General features: G+C 35.1%; 1 protein-coding gene across 1 annotated transcript in view; it reads right to left on the reverse strand.

Moving 5' to 3' along the window:
- LOC109840565 (reticulon-like protein B16) overlaps positions 1 to 5,102 on the reverse strand; it is a 7,433-nt gene extending 2,331 nt beyond the window's left edge. The window contains exons 1-6 of the mRNA XM_020409261.1: positions 5,022 to 5,102; positions 4,792 to 4,977; positions 1,967 to 2,147; positions 1,754 to 1,895; positions 1,582 to 1,651; positions 745 to 925 (exon numbers count right to left, since the gene is read on the reverse strand). Of these exons, the coding sequence (XP_020264850.1) occupies positions 759 to 925; positions 1,582 to 1,651; positions 1,754 to 1,895; positions 1,967 to 2,147; positions 4,792 to 4,939 (708 nt within the window). The 5' untranslated portion in view covers positions 4,940 to 4,977; positions 5,022 to 5,102 and the 3' untranslated portion in view covers positions 745 to 758. The remainder of the gene's footprint in view (positions 1 to 744; positions 926 to 1,581; positions 1,652 to 1,753; positions 1,896 to 1,966; positions 2,148 to 4,791; positions 4,978 to 5,021) is intronic.

Genomic DNA, 18,034 nt, shown 5'->3' on the forward strand with positions numbered 1-18,034 from the left:
AATCTCCCTTTTCTCCTGTCTCTTCAAAGTCCATGTCAGAATTCTGAACCCAATTTCCCAGATCTAAATCATTCAAATCTAGTTTACCCCTTTCATCATTGAGTTGAGATAGAGACGGGGAGTCTTATGAAAAGATGCCGCAGCTCATAACAGAAGGAACGCAGGATAATGGCAAATGAGACCAATAATCAATTTTGCACTAAACAAAAGAACTCTTTATGATCCAGAAACTTCAAAATTGCTGTGGGACCTTAGATTAAGATTTTGAGCTGCAGTGTGATGATTAAGGAAATTATAAATCACATGAACATCATGAGTTTAACTAAAGCCAATTCAAGTTGAGAATTCCATTTCGCAGAATAGGGTGCACGAAACTGGAAATAATTCATTATCAAGGTGTCAACAAGTCAGCAATCCTCAGAATAAGATGTGAAACTGGAAAGTAACTACTAAATATCAGGGTGTCACATATACCAAATTCCAGCATAGAGGATTATGTGTGAAAAAAGATCACGAAGATATTGACAAAATAATACAACTACAAAAGAAGTGAAAAATGAGTGGATGTGGTCAAAATATTGCCAACAAAAATTTGTGAAACATTGTTGTTGTCATTGTGTGTTCCATATCCATTGTACTACTTCTGTACAAAGAGAGCACAAGCAATAAAGGAAAACAGTACATACAATTCTAAAAAAGTATGCTCGATGAATTTAATATGTAACAAAATGAAATTCTTGTAACCTTTATGAGAAGAATTATGAATCTTTTTCCTTAGAAAAGCGTCTTGGCAGTCTTCGAATAACATTTTCATCCACTATCCTGTAGTGTTTGGAAAGCTTCTGGTGGACCAATCCAGCACAACGATCTACATGCGCTTCATATTTATTATATACTGCAGGAAGTGTAATCGATATGATAGTCCCTGCAAATCATCCCCAAATGAGGATAATAACAGATGTGAACAATATGACCTCAGCCATATAAACAACATTTTGAAATGACTGGAGTGATTAACAATCTCTCAATTAAGACTCTATAACAAATTTGCATAATACTACTCCATAAAATGCATTCAAAGTCCAGAAAATACACTTTTATTTAGGAGGTTGTAATCACATAACACACATGTTATATCATTGCATTGTTAATATATGTTGTTATGAAATTTACAGGATAACAGATGCAACACAACCAAAAGTCATGGAGTAAGGTTTAGAGAATACCCTGTTATTTTTTTATTCTTTTAGTGCTGGTGCAAATAATAAAGGATATATCACTTAGAGTATGAAGAAATCATAACTAGAGCTGTTAGAGAAAATGAAAAAATAATATAAAATAAATAAATAAATCTGATCAATAAACATAGAAAATTAAGACATAATAAACGGTTGTTATTACAGGAGTCGTTGAAAAACTAAAGTTTAATTGAGAAAATTGGTGTATATTCCTTTTTTCCAAGTAGTGGAAGAGGGGAACCAGATGTATTAATATTATGCTAATGAATATGGTGAGATGACAGTGACAACTGAAACAAAATGTGTGCTTTTAACAGAACGGGGGCAAGGTCAAGGATCATACCAACATATGCTAGAGTGAAGAATGAGAAGAAACTTCCAATCACAGATAAAAGCCAAAGAAAGGCCACCACCTATTCAGAAAAACAAATAGCCTGTTAGAATACTCATAAAACCAGCCAATGAGAATAAAAAATTGCCACAGTTCTTTAGGCAAGAGTTTAACCATTTCTGACCTGAAAAAATAGCCTGAAGTCCTTGCCAAGAGTGATATCATGTGCCATGAGCAACATGTTGTTCATTTTACCACGAAAGGAAGCAGCAGCATTGTTAACCATTTCCTCTGATAAAACTAACTCCGGTAATGGTTTAAGTTGCCTTTGGGAAGAAAAAAGTCAGAGGTAATCCACAACATAGGGAAAATGAAAGAATACAGAATTTTGACTTACTTATTCAGCATAACAGCACTGTTTGCCCGAATGAACTGAATTACAATTAGAATAAGCAGAATGTCTGAGGAGATTGTCAGGAATGATAGTCCAGAATACTCAAACAGAAGCCATGCAACAGTAGCAACTATGATAACTCCAAATGAAATTTGATGCTGTTTCCACAAGATGACATCAGCAGCTGTTTGCAATAAAATACATGTAAGTGATTAATAAAGTACCCAACAGCAATACAAGATAAAAACAAAATTCCTTGCTGTTGTTGATAGAGTACCAGATAAAAATATATGACTATAATTGGCGCAAATTTGGAATACCGTATGGAAAATAAACTAAGAAGAGAAAGATCTGCCGGAAGGCTAAATTAGGTGTGACACACTCGGTAAAAATATTCTGAAGATCAAACATTAAGTGCTATGGAAGGATTTGGCTTGACATGCCTTGGCAAAGAATTAAAGATAACATTCCCACTGAAATAATTTTTAATTACAAGCATATGCAGTAATATTCGTAGATTATTTCAGACAGCTTTGCAGATTGACTTGCCCAACCAAATATTCAATGGCTGAAAAATATATGGGTCCCACAATGGTCTTAATCAGATGCTGCCTAGACTACAGAAAGTTTACTGCCTATGAAATCAATATTCAGCGTGACATCAAAAGGTTACAAACATGTCCTGATGATATCTCAGAAGAGCTCAGCGATGCAAATTTGAAGCATTTTAGACTGTAAGATTTTGCCTACAAGTTATGTTCAGGTCCCAATAACAAAACACATCGCCAAAGGACATAATCTCAGGAATGAACCAAAAGACTGGTATGTTTCCACGTGCCGATGGCAGATGAAAACTTTTTCTTGTGCACCTTAAAACTGTTAGGAAAAAAGTCAGAAAAGAATAAGCACAAATTTTTTTCGGGTTTATGGAATAATGAAAGTGGCTCTGACACCGAGTATGATAATCTGATGATGTTAGCAATTGCTGAAATCTTACACGACCTTTTCTCTTGACCCGATAAAATTTTAAAAATGAACTATTTCCCACCATATATGCCAAAAGCTGTTAAATAAAGGTAACTGAGATGTACTAAAGAGTTCTGCGAATTGCTGATACATCAACAAACCCCTGTCAAACTGAGATGATGAATTATTATGGCCTAAACTATTAATTCAGAGAGTGAAGAAAGGAAACACTAGCATAATGCATTATGCAGTAGACTTAAGAAAAAAGAGTGCCTGTATATATCAGTAAGCTCATTCAAACTAAGCGCATTTTATTCATGCTTCCTAATTTGACCAAAAAAAGATCCTCAAGCCTTCTAAAATTCGTTTGATTACTTCATGCTACAACTTCTGCTTGATTTACACAAGCTATAAGTTTGATGTCCTTCTTACACTAAAATAATAAAATATAATCTTCAACATACAGATGAAAGTGACTAATATTTCCTTGTATAGTATTACTAGAAATGATTGAGAAACAACCACAATGTCTTTGAGAAGTTCTTGATATTATAATTCTCAAATGCATCTAACTGTAAAACAACATAGATAATTGAACATATTCGACCGGTTCTTTCTAACTTCACGAGAAAAGGACCCGCTATGACTTGTAATTTCCCTCTAATACTTTCATACTACAAGTTCAATTAGCAAAACAATATTTGATCTATACAAAGCACAAGTTTGATGTCCTTCTCCCACTAAAATAATAATAAGCGTTGACCAACTTATACCCCCAAACCATTTTACTACCACTTACACCCTTGAACCCCAGATGGTATTTGTTACTTATCTATTAGTTTGATGTGTCACATAAACATCAAATGTGACCATAATTACTCTTTACCATCAGGTAGACGTCAATTTAGTTTTAAACTCAGTTAACCAGAGGGAAAAAAAAGATAATTTACCATCGCGTGATTCTCGTGTGACATCTCTACCTAACATAAATGGGCTTATATCTATTCCTCTATAATAATGGGAGGATCCAAGATTAACTATTATGCTACAGTAAATACTATAGTAAATCACTGTAGTATTGTTACTGTAGTAAAAGCAGAGCATCCAAGGTTCGTTATTCATGCTACAATAAATTACTGTAGAAGTATCACAGTAGCACAAGCGGGAACTGTGGCATTTAAAAACATTATTGTATCATTAGTACTGTAGGTCAGGCGGGGTGCTGGAGCATTTAAAAATGTTACTGTAACACTTACAAAACTGTATTAAAATACAGAATTATTGTAGCGGAAATTAAAAAAAATGGAGGCTGTGATTTGCACGAGGTGCACACTAGTTTGCTTATAAGCCAAAAAAAAAAGCTAGGGTACAGTGGCTTACTCTTTTGATGGCAGCAAGCCATTAAAATTGACTAAATAAAAGACCATTCTACCCCCTAATGATTTCACAAAATCCAGCCTCGTTTAATGACTCACCACCACTGCCCCATGTTTTTTTTGGCAACAATGATGTATTATAATCCACCGATTTGACAAACACTCAGCTCTTGAAAATGGATTATAACGCACCAAATTTACCAAACAACTCTAGATTAAAATCCACTAGATTTATAATACATTTGCGGATTACAATCCAAGTGAATTATTATCCAAAGTTCCAACTGTTCAAATTGTGGTGTCAATCATCAATTAAACTTCTTGATTGTTGCATATCGACGAGGCACAAAAAAAACCCTAAATTAGAGAGCAAGCAACAAGAAGCATTAACATAAAGTGAATCAATTCCCACTTCAGAAATCTATTTCTAAATATTAAAAAATAAATAAAAACTTAGCTCGAGCTTTAATTCAGGAACCAAATTACCTTTACCCCCGCCGATAATCTGATGAATCGTCCGCTGGCGATCGAAGAGGCGATACCCGCAGCTAACTTGCGCCGACTGATCGAGAGATTTCCTCGATTCGACGCTCATCTCTCCGTCTGAGTGATCCTGGGCGCTATTATTTTCCATTAATTTGGGGACCAAATTCAAGCAGACGTTGACTTGATTTTAGTTTTTTATTCGTGACGAATCAAGCAGACGTTGACTTGATTTTAGTTTTTTATTCGTGACGAAACCCTAGGAAGAAAATAATTATAATTGAATAAAAGTATGGTACTTTTCAAAGAAGGGAACTTTGATTTATTTGGATTTTTTAACTGGGAGTGGAAAGAACTGCTGAGTAATTTTGGGTGAGGGCCCGGTAGGTGTCGTATCGAAATATTTGGTTTTTGGACAAATTTTAGTTTTAGACCTTTTTAGAAACATATTTTTAAAAATAGATCTATTTTGAAAATATTCGTCAATTTTGACTTCCGGATCAAAATTTGCAAAAAACTATTCAAAAACTTCACAGCATTTGAAATCTCATGAAGTTTAAATCCCGCGAAGTTTAAATCATTTATTAACAATGTCGTTAAGAATGTCAAATCTTCACAGGATTTCAAATATTATGAAGTTGTAGGCCATTCTCTAGAGATTTGGCAAGTAAATCTCGTGAAATCTTTGGCTTGCAACTTCACGGGATTTAAAATCCTATGAAGTTTAAGCTTCACGGGATTTCAAATTCCGTGAAGATTTGACCCCCTTAACGACGTTGTCAATTAGTAGCTTAAACTTCACGGGATATGAAATCCCGTAAAGTTTTTAAACTTTTTTCACCAATTTTTTTTAGCCAAATGGATAAAACTGGGTCAAAATTGATGAATATTTTCAAAATAAGTTGATTTTTCAAAATATGTTTCTAAATATGTCCGAAAAGAAAATTTGTCCTTGGTTTTTCGTCCATAACACCCTAACTTCTTACTTATTTGTAAATTAGCTCTCAAATCTTCATTTTTTTAGTTTTCGCCCCTGGAATGTTTTAGTCGTTGCAGATAACATCCTCTGTTGCGAGCTTAGTATGATGAACTTTTTGGAATTAACAAATCTGAGAATGTTATTTTGAATTTGAAGTTTTGCAAACTAATATAAGTTTGAGAAGGATTCTTGGGTTTAATAAAAACTTGAGAAAGAACTTCGTCAAACATGGAAAAGAATAGCCTAATAGATTTGGAGATTTAAATTAGAAATATGAAGATTTAAAGAGCAAATGAAAGAATTTGGTGTCTAACATGAAAAAAAAAACCAATGTAATAGCTATTTGTTTAACTATTCTATTATATTAGATTTCGTAGTTCACTTTTAACAGTTATATAAATAATATTAGTGCTTGATTCATAAGAGAATAGATTTTAACTAGATATATTTTCAATTTATTTACTTATTTAAAATTTGAACACTTATAAGTAGTATTATTACGCATGTAATTTTTGTTTTTGATCACGCTTATATCTCTGCTAAAATCTGACTGTTAATTTTGTAGACATAAACAGTTTCAAATTGGGTTTTAACCAAAAACTCAAAACAATATTTTATGCGTCATAATTATAAAAGAAATAATTTTTGATCATAAATTTGGATGCTTTTTAAGAACCCAATTATTTAGAAGAGGGAAACTATAAATTATCAAATAAAATGTCTTCTTAATTAGATAATTAAATACTCATACACGGTAACATTAACCAAATAAACTGTAAAGTTTAACATTTGATGCATATGCGTGGATATTCAAAATATGGTCATGTTCATCCAAGAAGGTCTAGCCGAGTTAGTAAACTGCTAAGAATAGTACTTCAACATCTCAGGTTATTTTTTGAAATACACAAGGCTATGAGTTTGGAGGGGTGCTTCTTATCCACACATGGGCGTTTGATACCTATAGTCCAAAATTTTAAACGAATACAAACAATAACAAACTCAATATTCAATTGATTCGATTTGTTCAGGTCATGTTCGTTATAGTGTAGTGTGCAATGTAAAGTCATAGAGGTGGTATTCTAGGTAAAATCATAGGGATTTTTGTTTCTAAGCCCAATTGTTTACCCTCATTTATCTTTAAACTCATTTTTTTTACTTGTATCTTTAAACCCAATCAGCTTTTTGTAGTTATCTCTTGACCTAACTTTCAAAATACAATACATATATATATGGGGCCCCTTAATTTAAGAGAAAAAAAAACCTATTCTATCATTTCCCAACCTCCCTCTATTTCTTTGTTGTCTCATATGTGGGTCCCTTATTTAATTTTGAGAAACCAAATTAAGAGCATGTTTGTTTGAACGGAAGTAATTATGAAGTAAAAAAATAGAGGCTACTTCTGCTACTTCCAAGCAAAAAATGTGTTTGGTTCTCTGAAAAACTTACATCCAATACTTCCTTAAACGCTTATGTAACGCCTACGTGTCATCCTTATTTCCAAAATACTTTTTTCAATTCTCAATACTCAGAAGTAGCTCGGAAGTAGTTGAAATGCATATTAATTAGGAAATAAACAAAAAATTATTAATATTTCCTTTATTAGTTACTTCTAATAATTTTTTATTGATAAAATTGCTCTTAATTTTAACAATTATTTTGTAGTAATTTATGATGGTCATCAGCCAGTTTTTCTTTGGGATGAAGAGGACAGATTGTGTATTAATTCTTTGTCTAAATACCACGTTGATGTTACGATCAAAGGAGCGAGGGAGGAGGGAAATTGGAGATTCATAGGAATGTATGGTCATCTGGTGTCTTGTCATAGGCGAGAGGTAAACAATTATTTTGAAACTATGTGGTTGAATGATTCTCTTGTTCTCAAGTGGCAAGCGGTCATAGCGGCATGAAACTAGTTGTAACGTACTAGATCAAATTAAAGAGCGCGGCATGGCTTTGAAATTATGATAGCAACATGTATTAATTACTTCCTAGTAATATTTCCAATATTATCCAAACGAAAGAAGTAAATGACGAGGAAGAAGTTCTACTTTCATTACTTCTAAAAATATATGAAATAAACAAAAAATGTTATTTCCACTACTTTCTACTTCATATTTTTGAAAGTTACTTCCATAACATACTTCTTACTTCCAATACTTCCATTATCCAAACGGGCTCTAAATAGGAGCAGGAGAGGTTGTTCTGGTGGGTTTAAATCACAATACAACTAATCTCATTAAATGCGATTTATGCATTGGAGAGAATGAAAATGGTGGGAACAACCCCCGTCTCTCTCTCTGTCTCTTCCCATTTCTCAATTAATCCCCCCCCCTCTTTTTAACTCCCTCTCTCATCCATTATTCTCTTTATTTCATTCTTCCACTTCTATAGACCCATCAATTAATTCTCAATCACTCTTATAAATCCATCAATTATTTCTCAATGTCATTAATGCGTAGGGTGTGGTTGCTTGACTTTGGTGGAGATTCATTACTTTCTTAACAATTTAAGGTATAATTTTATATTTTACTCAACGATTTAGTCTATAGCATTAATTTCTCATTTATGTATGAAAATTATTTCACATTATTATTCATGAATTCATAAAAATTATTTCACATTTAATTGTTAGTTAAATTTAATTTAGTTGTCTATCTTTGATGAAATTTTCTATATTTTTTGTTTATTTTTTGTGACAAACATAGATAGATGAAGAATTGTATTGTGCATTGATGGATTTTAGAGGAAATAAATATTTTTTAAAATTAAATATCAATGGGAATTACAATAATTTGGTGGTTGCCGTGCAAAGTCTAATTGCTTGTAGTACAAACATGATGCACTTGACTTACAAAGTCCCACACACACAAGAAATTTATGTGTGTGTATGTGATGATGATGATGATATGTTGATAATGTTCAATATACATCGAAGTTGCAAGGAGAATGTAGTTATTATGAACGTTGAGCTGAATCGAGAGGTATTGTTTGGGCAACAATCTAATACTGTCCATATAAGATAACTTACAATTTTGATATACTTTTCCCCCTCAGTTCTAAGGTTCTCAATTTCTTTAACTCTTAAACAATTTTCTATATAGAAATACGTACATCCCCTATATTGAAGAATATGCTTCTTATTCACAAAATTCTTCGTCTTCACAAAGCATGTCTCGGGAAGTTGTGAGTTCTAGTATGATTTCTCTTGCATTGCACAATGCAGTTAGAAGTGTTGGTCAAGAATTTGATGATGTTGAGCTTTATCGGTAGAGTTATTATCACACTTCCTAAAATTAGCTAGGTCTTTAACTAAATTCTGCACTGCATTTTTCCGTAAAGTTTTCGGACACTTGTAGAAGCTTAGGATGGGTGGTAGGGATTCAGCTCCCATGCGAACGCTCAACTTCCCTACAAGCTCATGAAACCAAATCTATCAAAATATAAAAATTTAAGCGCGACAACAAATATGACTAAATGACATAAATATATAAAAGGGAACATGACATCAACATATAAGAAGGTTAACTTACCACCAAAACCGAGGCAAAACCGCCCATATAACCACTTGTAGTTCGATTTCCCTTGGACCTCTTAGTGATGGTCTTCTTAGCTTTATTCATCTCAGTATACATGACATTATATACTACTTTAGCCCAATTATACTCCTTAAGAGTGTCCAATTTCTCAGCATAACTAAATACAAACAAAGGGCAACCCCAATTACTTTGATAGCCTATAATCAAAGCCACAAACATATGTGGCAAAATAGGATCTCTACGCTCGGCCGTCTCCTCAATAAGTTCACTCATCCCATCTCGTCTAGCACACACAACCTTCTTCTTTCCCTTATCAATTTTTTTTTCTTTCCTCTTCTAGTCCTACGTTTCCCATGTCCTCAAATTCTGCCTTTGTCCTAAACGAAAGCATGAGTTTGTAGATTATCTCACGATCACTTCTACGGAACCTCGTATCTGTTATAGATCCTCCTACCGGAAGACACGTAATCCACCCGACATCTTCAATACTAAAGTAGGTCCATTTTCTTCTAATTTTAAAACTACTTTTTTCAACATCAAATACTTCCAACAAGCAATCAACTAGAAGTGGTTGGATTGGAACATCAGGAACATCAAGATATTTATCGAATGGGGTGTCTCGAAGGGTCATCTAATGATCCCCTAACAATGTGGATGAAATGCAATTGTGAATTAGGTCCCGAAAGTAGACCATATTTGATAGAATTCTGACTACTTTCATAGCCATATGTTTACTGCAAGCAAAGTAAAATATAAGCCAACTTTAGTATTATATCAACATTATATTTTTTCACTAAACAAGCTACCATTATGATTTTACTGAATGGTTATTTTCTTAAAACCGATACTTCAATAGGTGGAACTTCTCAAAAGCTCATCGAGTTTTCTTTTGAAACTCTACAAAGTTTAGCAATGCTTTTGAAATTCATGATTATATAGTGCAAAATAACCCCAAAATTCTAGGAATTTTATGAAATTTAACCCCACAAATTGAAATGGTTATACAAATTCCAAAGGTAGGGATGATAATTGACTCGCGCATGGCTCAACCCCTATATGAGTGTCAAACACCATGCATAGCAAAGAGATCGTTATTGAAACATCTTTCATCATTGAAATATTTATACCATCTCCAAAATGATACTAAAATTTTTAGGGTACAGAAGTGTAAATAAGCATTACTTAAAACTAAAAGGCACCTTGCAGAGTTAGTAACATAGAGTTCTAGTTATAATCTTGGCCAGAAGGGGACTTATATATAACAAAATTTTGGCTAAAAATTCTAGAATTCTAAAAAGTTCAATTTCTAGCCAAGACCAACAACCAAACCAATAAAATATGCCATCTATTACCAAAATAAGATAACCAATCAGAAAACAGTTGTTCAAGATCATCAACCGGTCACTGATATATTTGTGCTATATAGCATTTTAATTTACAATCAAATGCTAAGAAAATTAACATATTTATTACCTCTACCGACAGGAGAGTCACTAGAGAAGGTGGCGGTCGTGATACAGGAGATCTACACGACCGAGACGACATCAATGGACGACGACTCGACATCTCAACTCGAGTCGAGTCGACAGTCGAGACGACTAAATAGATGGACGAGATGAGACTCGACTCAAACTAGCTTAGACGAACAGACGACTCGATGCAACGAGTCGAGATGACAACTCGAGTCGAAGCAACCCAGCCGAGACCCCAGTCGACAAGATGAAACCCCAGCCAAGACCCCAATCGAGACCTCAGCCGAGATCCCAGTTGACAGGATGGAACGACACACCCCAGTCTACACGAAAGGCGGTGTTAGTCAACACATGTCAGTCGACACGGAGGGCTGATGCGGCATAAACATGTACAAAAAAAGTTGCAAGTGCACAACCGTGTCAAGTTATAGTATTTAAGAGCATAAACATGTACAAAAAAAGTTGCAAGTGCACAACCGTGTCAAGTTATAGTATTTAAGATATCGATCCCACGAGGAAGGTCCGTGTCAAGTTATAGTATTTAAGATATCGATCCCACGAGGAAGGTGTTTTGTAGGAAAAAATATAAAATTGGTTCTTAGGTTGTGTGCGTGACAAATAAGATTGATGAGTGAAGGTGATTGTGAAGAGATTAAGAGAGTGAAAATGATGTGTGAATAGGTGTAAAGTGTAAGTGAGAGTGGATTTGAAAAAGAATGAGTATGATCAATAAGGTGAGAAGGAAAAATGAATAAAATCAAGAGAATAAAAAAATCAAGAATAAAGAACAAAATTCTAGAATAAAAGAAAATGCAAGAAATTAAAGATGGTGGATTCAATTATAGATATGAGTAATCTAAAATTGAACTCACTTCTTAGAAAAGGGTGATTCCCTAGAGGGTTCTAGCCTAAAGACGAATCAAACAAAATAAAAATAAACAAAAAGAAAAACTAAACCCAAGAGGGTTCTAGCCTCAAGGTGAATAGTGTAAGAAATTAAAATCTAACTATAAAATAAATTACAAAATCTAAAGTACAAAATAAAATTACAAGAATTAAATGCAAGAAAATTAACCTATTCTATAAGTATGAAATAAATCTAAGGCAAGAGGGTTCTAGCCTCTTGGCTATTTAACAAGAAAATAAAATCTAAACTACAAGCATAAAAATAAATCTACACTAATAAGCAATAAAAAGGAAATAAAACAGAAATGCAAACCTTCAAATAATTCTTCATCTTCATCTTCATCTTCATCATCCAACAAAGAGAAGAAGAGAAAAATTTAAAGTGGTGAAAAAATTATTATTATTAATTGCAACGAAAAGTTATAATTTTGGAAGGCCTTCTCAATTAATAGTAGCCCTCCTTTTCAAAAAGGAGTTACAAAAATTTTCACACCTCTAACCCCTCACTCTCTACCCCTATTTATAGTAATCTTTAATGAATATGAGCCATTTGATTTGTCTTGAGCCCCAAGCAATAATCTCCATATTTGAATTTGCTTTTTGTTCTTCTCTAGCCCAACATAGCAGGCCCCTATGATTCATTTGATTTTCAAAAGAAAATCAAATCCAATTGCAACAGGTCCGGCCCATCTTTGAAGAAGCTCATTTGATGATTCATTTGTCTATTGACATTTGATTTTTGGAATTAAATGAAGAGCTGCAGCAGTACCATAGGTCCGGTCCAAGTTGCAAATCCAATTGAAAACAAAATCAAGTCTCTGCAGCAAAGAAATAAGTCCATGGGCATTTGATTTTCAAAACAAAATCAAGCCCAAAAATTGAAGCAACCACCGGCCCATTTTTATTATTCACTTGTGATTAAAATTCAAAGCTTCAAGTCTGGCCCATTTTTTTGTCCAAACAACAAAAGTGAAGAGCTGCATCAATCATCTTTGAAACCGGCCCAAGTAGAAATAAACAACAAAACAATGATTTTCCAATCAAAGCCAAGTCTGCAGTTGATGGGCTTTGGGCCTTCAAGTTTGAGAAAAAATAGGAGGAGCTGCCATGGATGTTTTGGGACATTTGGGCTTTTAAAAATCAAATATTTTACTTTGGCTTCTTGAATTTCATTTACTCAAGGGCCTTTGTTGAGAGATGAGATTTTTGGGATTTATTCTTCATTAACCTGCAATTAAAGATAAAAGCAATTATTAGTGGTATATGTATTCATATAAAATAGATAATGAGGGTATAAAATTGTAATAAAATATGATTATCAAGGGCAATACTACTTGACATACTTAGTCGACTCATGTCTAGTCGACACGAAAGGCAGTACTACTCGGTACGCCTTATGTCGGCTCGACAAACAGAATATGAAAGGAGTTTTGTTTTGGTTATTTCCTTTTAGGATTAGAGTTTCTTTTTTATTAGGGTTAGGATAAGGGTTAGTTGGCTATAAATATTAGTTTCTTTTGTAAATCTAGAATTAACTTTTCAATTATTCAATTAAAAGAAATTTTCTCCTTGTTTTCGTTCTCAAACTTAAGAAACTTAGAGCTTGTGGATTCAAGCTCGTGAAATACCTGCTATTATCAGGGCTCGTCGGTATCAGAATAATATCCGACCGGCCTCCTCGTTTCTACATCTGCATCAAGTGGTATCAGAGCTTCGACTTCAACATCCTCGACAATGGCAGGTGACGACGAGAAGGAGCTTTCTCTACAGGATCTTTCCGCGAGGATGGATTCTATGCATGGAAGGTTTGGCACGTTGAAGGCATCTCTTCAGAACCTTCAATAAGTCATTGAAGGACTTACCCTTCACCACAACAATGAGAATAACTTCGTTGACGGCTTCACCTAAATGGACCCATAGTTAGGTAGCCACGACATCTACCCCCATACAATCCCTAACCCCCTCCAATTCATCCCCCTCCATATCAACCACGTCTAACCCAACCCCCTCCATATCAACCTCCTCCACATCTTCGATAACATCTCAACCAACCCCCTCCCATGATGAATCCAGTGACGAAGGAGAGGACTATGGTGCCCAATTTGAGGGACCATGGTACAACAACGTCTCTAGCGAAGAAGAAGGTGGGCAACCTTATGGCAGAGGTCGGGGCAGAGGCTTCAACCCTCGTTGTAACTATCACCGACAGGGCGAACATCATCACGACCAAGAGTACTGGATGAAGGTAGAGCTCCCTTCCTTTGGAGGAAATTTGGACATAGAGGTTTTCCTGGATTGGCTCTACGAAGTGGAGAAGTTTTTTAAGATGGCTAATATTCCCAAAGCAAACCAGGTGAAGTTTGTGGCATATCGTCTCAAAGGAGGAGCCACGACATGGTGGGATCAGACTCAAAACACAATGTGATGACAAGGCAAGCAACCTGTTCGGGTTTGGCGATGCATGAAGCAGTTACTACAAGCTAGGTTCTACCACCCGACTACCAACAAATTCTCTACAACCAGTTCGAGCAATACCATCAAGGACTCAGATCAGTAAGCGTCTATACCGAAGAGTTCTTCCATCTTACTTCCCATTGCGATTTGTCTATGAGCGAGGAGCAACTCGCGGCAAAGTATATCAGAGGTTTGAAGTATTCAATTCACGAGAAGGTGGCCATCCACAACGTGTACTCTATGGACGAAACCCATAACATGGCTCTCAAGGTAGAAAGATTAGCCTCCAAGACAAGACACCACCTTTTAGGGGAACCGATCAAGGAAGTTCGGCCGAGTTGATGCGGCATAAACATGTACAAAAAATATTACAAGTGCATAATCGTATCAAGTTATAATATAAAGATATTGATCCCACAAGGAAGGTGTTTTGTAGGAGAAAATATAAAATCGGTTCTTATGTTGTGTGCGTGATAAATAGGAGTGATGAGTGAATGTGATTGTGAAGAGATTGAGAGAGTGAAAATGGTGTGTAAATAGGCGCAAAATGTAAGTGAGAGTGGATGTGACAAAGAATGAATGTGATCAATAAGGCAAGAAGCAAAAATCAAGAAACAAATAAAAATCAAGAATGAAAAATAAAATTCAAGAATTAAAAAAAATGTAAGAAATTAAAGATGGTGGATTCAATTATAGATATGGGTAATATAAAATTAAACCAACTTCTTAGAAAATGGTGATTCCCCAGAGGGTTCTAGCCTAAAGGCAAATCAAACAAAAAAAAAATAAACAAAAAAAACTAAACTCAAGAGGGTTCTAGCCTCAAGGTGAATAGTACAAATTTAACTACAAAATAAATTATAAAATCTAAATTACAAAATAAATTATAAGAATTAAATACAAGAAAATAAATCTATTCTATAAGTATGAAATAAATCTAATCTATAAGCATAAAATAAATCTAAGGCAAGAGGGTTCTAGCCTCTTGGCTATTTAAACAAGAAAATAAAATCTAATTACAAGCGTGAAAATAAATCTAAACTAATAAGCAATAAAAGAGAAATAAGAAAAACAAACCTTCAAATTAATCTTCATCTTCATCTTCATCTTCATCATCCAACAAAGAGAAGAAGAGAAAAATTTAAAGTGGTGAAAAAATTATTATTATTAATTACAACAAAAATTACAATTTTGGAAGGACTTCTCAATTAAAAGTAGCCCTCCTTTCCAAATGGAGTTACAAAAATTTTCACACCTCTAATCCCTCACTCTCTACCCCTATTTTTAGTAAACATCAATGAATAAGAGCCCTTGAATTGAATCCTTATCCAAAACCATTAAAAATCAGCCATTGATCTGTAACTGAATCGTAGCCATCGATACCAGCATCTATGCTGGCATCGATGTCCAATGAAAAATCTGCCTCCACAGATAGCTTCGTCTCGTCGAGATAGGCGATTTTCATATATTATATGTTAAATTCCGCCTTCCGGATTGAGATATATCGTCATTTCTTTGCGACCAACCATCTTGAATATATTTTGTTTTCATATTTGATTTTTTTATTTTCTCCGGCTTCTACAAGCTACTCGGCTTGATTCCGGGCTTGGGCTTTTTGGCTCTTCCTTGTGTTCTTCATTTAATTCACGAGTTTTTGTTGAGAGATGAGATTTTTGGGCTTTATTCTTTATTAACCTGCAATTAAAGATAAAAATAATTATTAATGATATATTTATTTATTAAAAATAGATAATGAGGGTATAAAATTGTAATAAAATATGATTATCAAGAAGGCAAGAGGTGAGTCAGCAGGGCTAATGATGACTGATTGGTCTAGTCCTTCATGACCAGCCGAGCGGTCGACAAATCAACCACCGCCCCAGATGACTCAATCAAATCAGTATGCCAAGCCGACTGTAGGGAAGTGTTTCCGATGTCTCCAACCAGGGCATAAGTCCAACGAGTGCCCGCAACGGCAGAAGGTCAATCTAGCGGGTTATGAAGAGGCAGAAGACGGACACACATTATCTGACGAAGAGTATGAGGAAGAGGTTGTCGAGATTGAGGGCGATTGTTAGAGATTGTTAGACCCTAGAGGGGGGGGGGGTGAATAGGATCAATGCTAATCTAGTTTCGATTTTATGCCAATTAAAAAAACGTTCTTGATTAATTAATTCTTGCAAAAGATATATGAATGAGTTATGAGCAAAAATGTAAATTACAAGCATAAAAAAATATACACAAAACAAACTCAAACACAAGATATGATCATGGAGTTCGGTCAACCCTTAACCTACATCTCCGCTCCTCACCTCGAGGAGATCTCCACTATATCAACACACCAGGTTTGGAAGCCGGAACTTCTCTACACACTCGGTTTTCTAGTTCACCGAAAACTCTATAAGTCACTCACAATGTAAATACACAAACTACAACCTCAAGTGTTGGTCCTCACGTATCACCTCCCTCAAGTGCTCGGCTTTACTACCTCTCACTAGACTTTACTACTAACGTCACTCCTCTTGGAATCGACTACGTCCTCACCACACACTCCTCTCGGTGTAAATGTGTATTACAAAGTGATACTCACAAATGAAGCTCAAATACAATAATTTGTTCTCTAATAATGAATGAGAATACAATGAAGCTCACTCTCACAATATCACTCACCACAACCCACAATATAGTGTATGTAATCCTAGAAGCTCAATAGGGATGTGTGTGTGATAAATGAGTACAAGTAAAATCTAACTCAAAAGGAATTAGCAATGAAATAGATATGGAATTCAAGAATAAAATGCTAGATAATTGAATTAGGAAAACTTCCCAATAAACACAAAGAGTAGATGATGAAAGATTGAGGATGAATTCCTCAACCAAGGATGTAAGCTCCTCTTTATAAACACAAAGAGTAGATGATGAAAGATTGAGGATGAATTCCTCAACCAAGGATGTAAGCTCCTCTTTGTGAAAACCAAACACCAAACTTGAAACAAACTTAATCAAACTTTAAAACTCTTTTAAAACTTGTTTAAAACATTCTTAGGTTATTGGAAATAGTTAATGTAAAGGAGTATTTATAGGCTTTATTCAAGTGATGCGAACTCAGAGACGAGTTCTTTTGAAAAAGGAGGTACTGATGCAGGAGATCTACATGACCGAGACGACATCAACGGACGACGACTCGACATCTCAACTCGAGTTGAGTCGACAGTCGAGATGACTAAACAAATGGACGAGACGAGACTCGACTCAAACCAGCCTAGACGAACAGACGACTCAAGGCAACGAGTCGAGACAACGACTCGAGTCGAAACAACCCAGCCGAGACTACAGTCAATAGGACGAGACTCCAACCGAAACCCCAGTTGAGACCTCAACCGAGATCCCAGTCGATAGGACAGAACGACACACCCCAGTCGACACAAAGGATGGTGTTAGTTGACACATGTCAGTTGACATGAAGGGCAGTACTACTCGACATACTTAGTCGACTCATGTCCAGTCGACACGAAAGGCGGTACTACTCGGCACGCCTCGTGTCAACTCGGCAAACAGAATAGGAAGGAGTTTTGTTTTGGTTATTTTCTTTTAGGATTAGAGTTTCTTTTTTATTAGTGTTAGGATAAGGGTTAGTTGGCTATAAATATTAGTTTCTTTTGTAAATATCTAGAATTAACTTTTCAATTATTCAATTAAGAGAATTTTTCTCCTTGTTTTCGTTCTCAAAGTTGAGAAACTCAGAGCTTGTGGATTCAAGCTCGTGAAATACCTGCTATTGTCAGGGCTCGTCGGCATCAGAACGATATCCGATCGGTCTCTCCGTTTATACACCTGCGCCAGGCCGGCAATCAAGAGAGGCATCGGAGGAGGTGACGGTAAGCAAGCAAGCCACTGGA

The sequence above is a fragment of the Asparagus officinalis genome, chromosome 5 (assembly GCF_001876935.1).
Source record: "Asparagus officinalis chromosome 5, Aspof.V1, whole genome shotgun sequence".
Classification (NCBI taxonomy): domain Eukaryota; kingdom Viridiplantae; phylum Streptophyta; class Magnoliopsida; order Asparagales; family Asparagaceae; genus Asparagus; species Asparagus officinalis.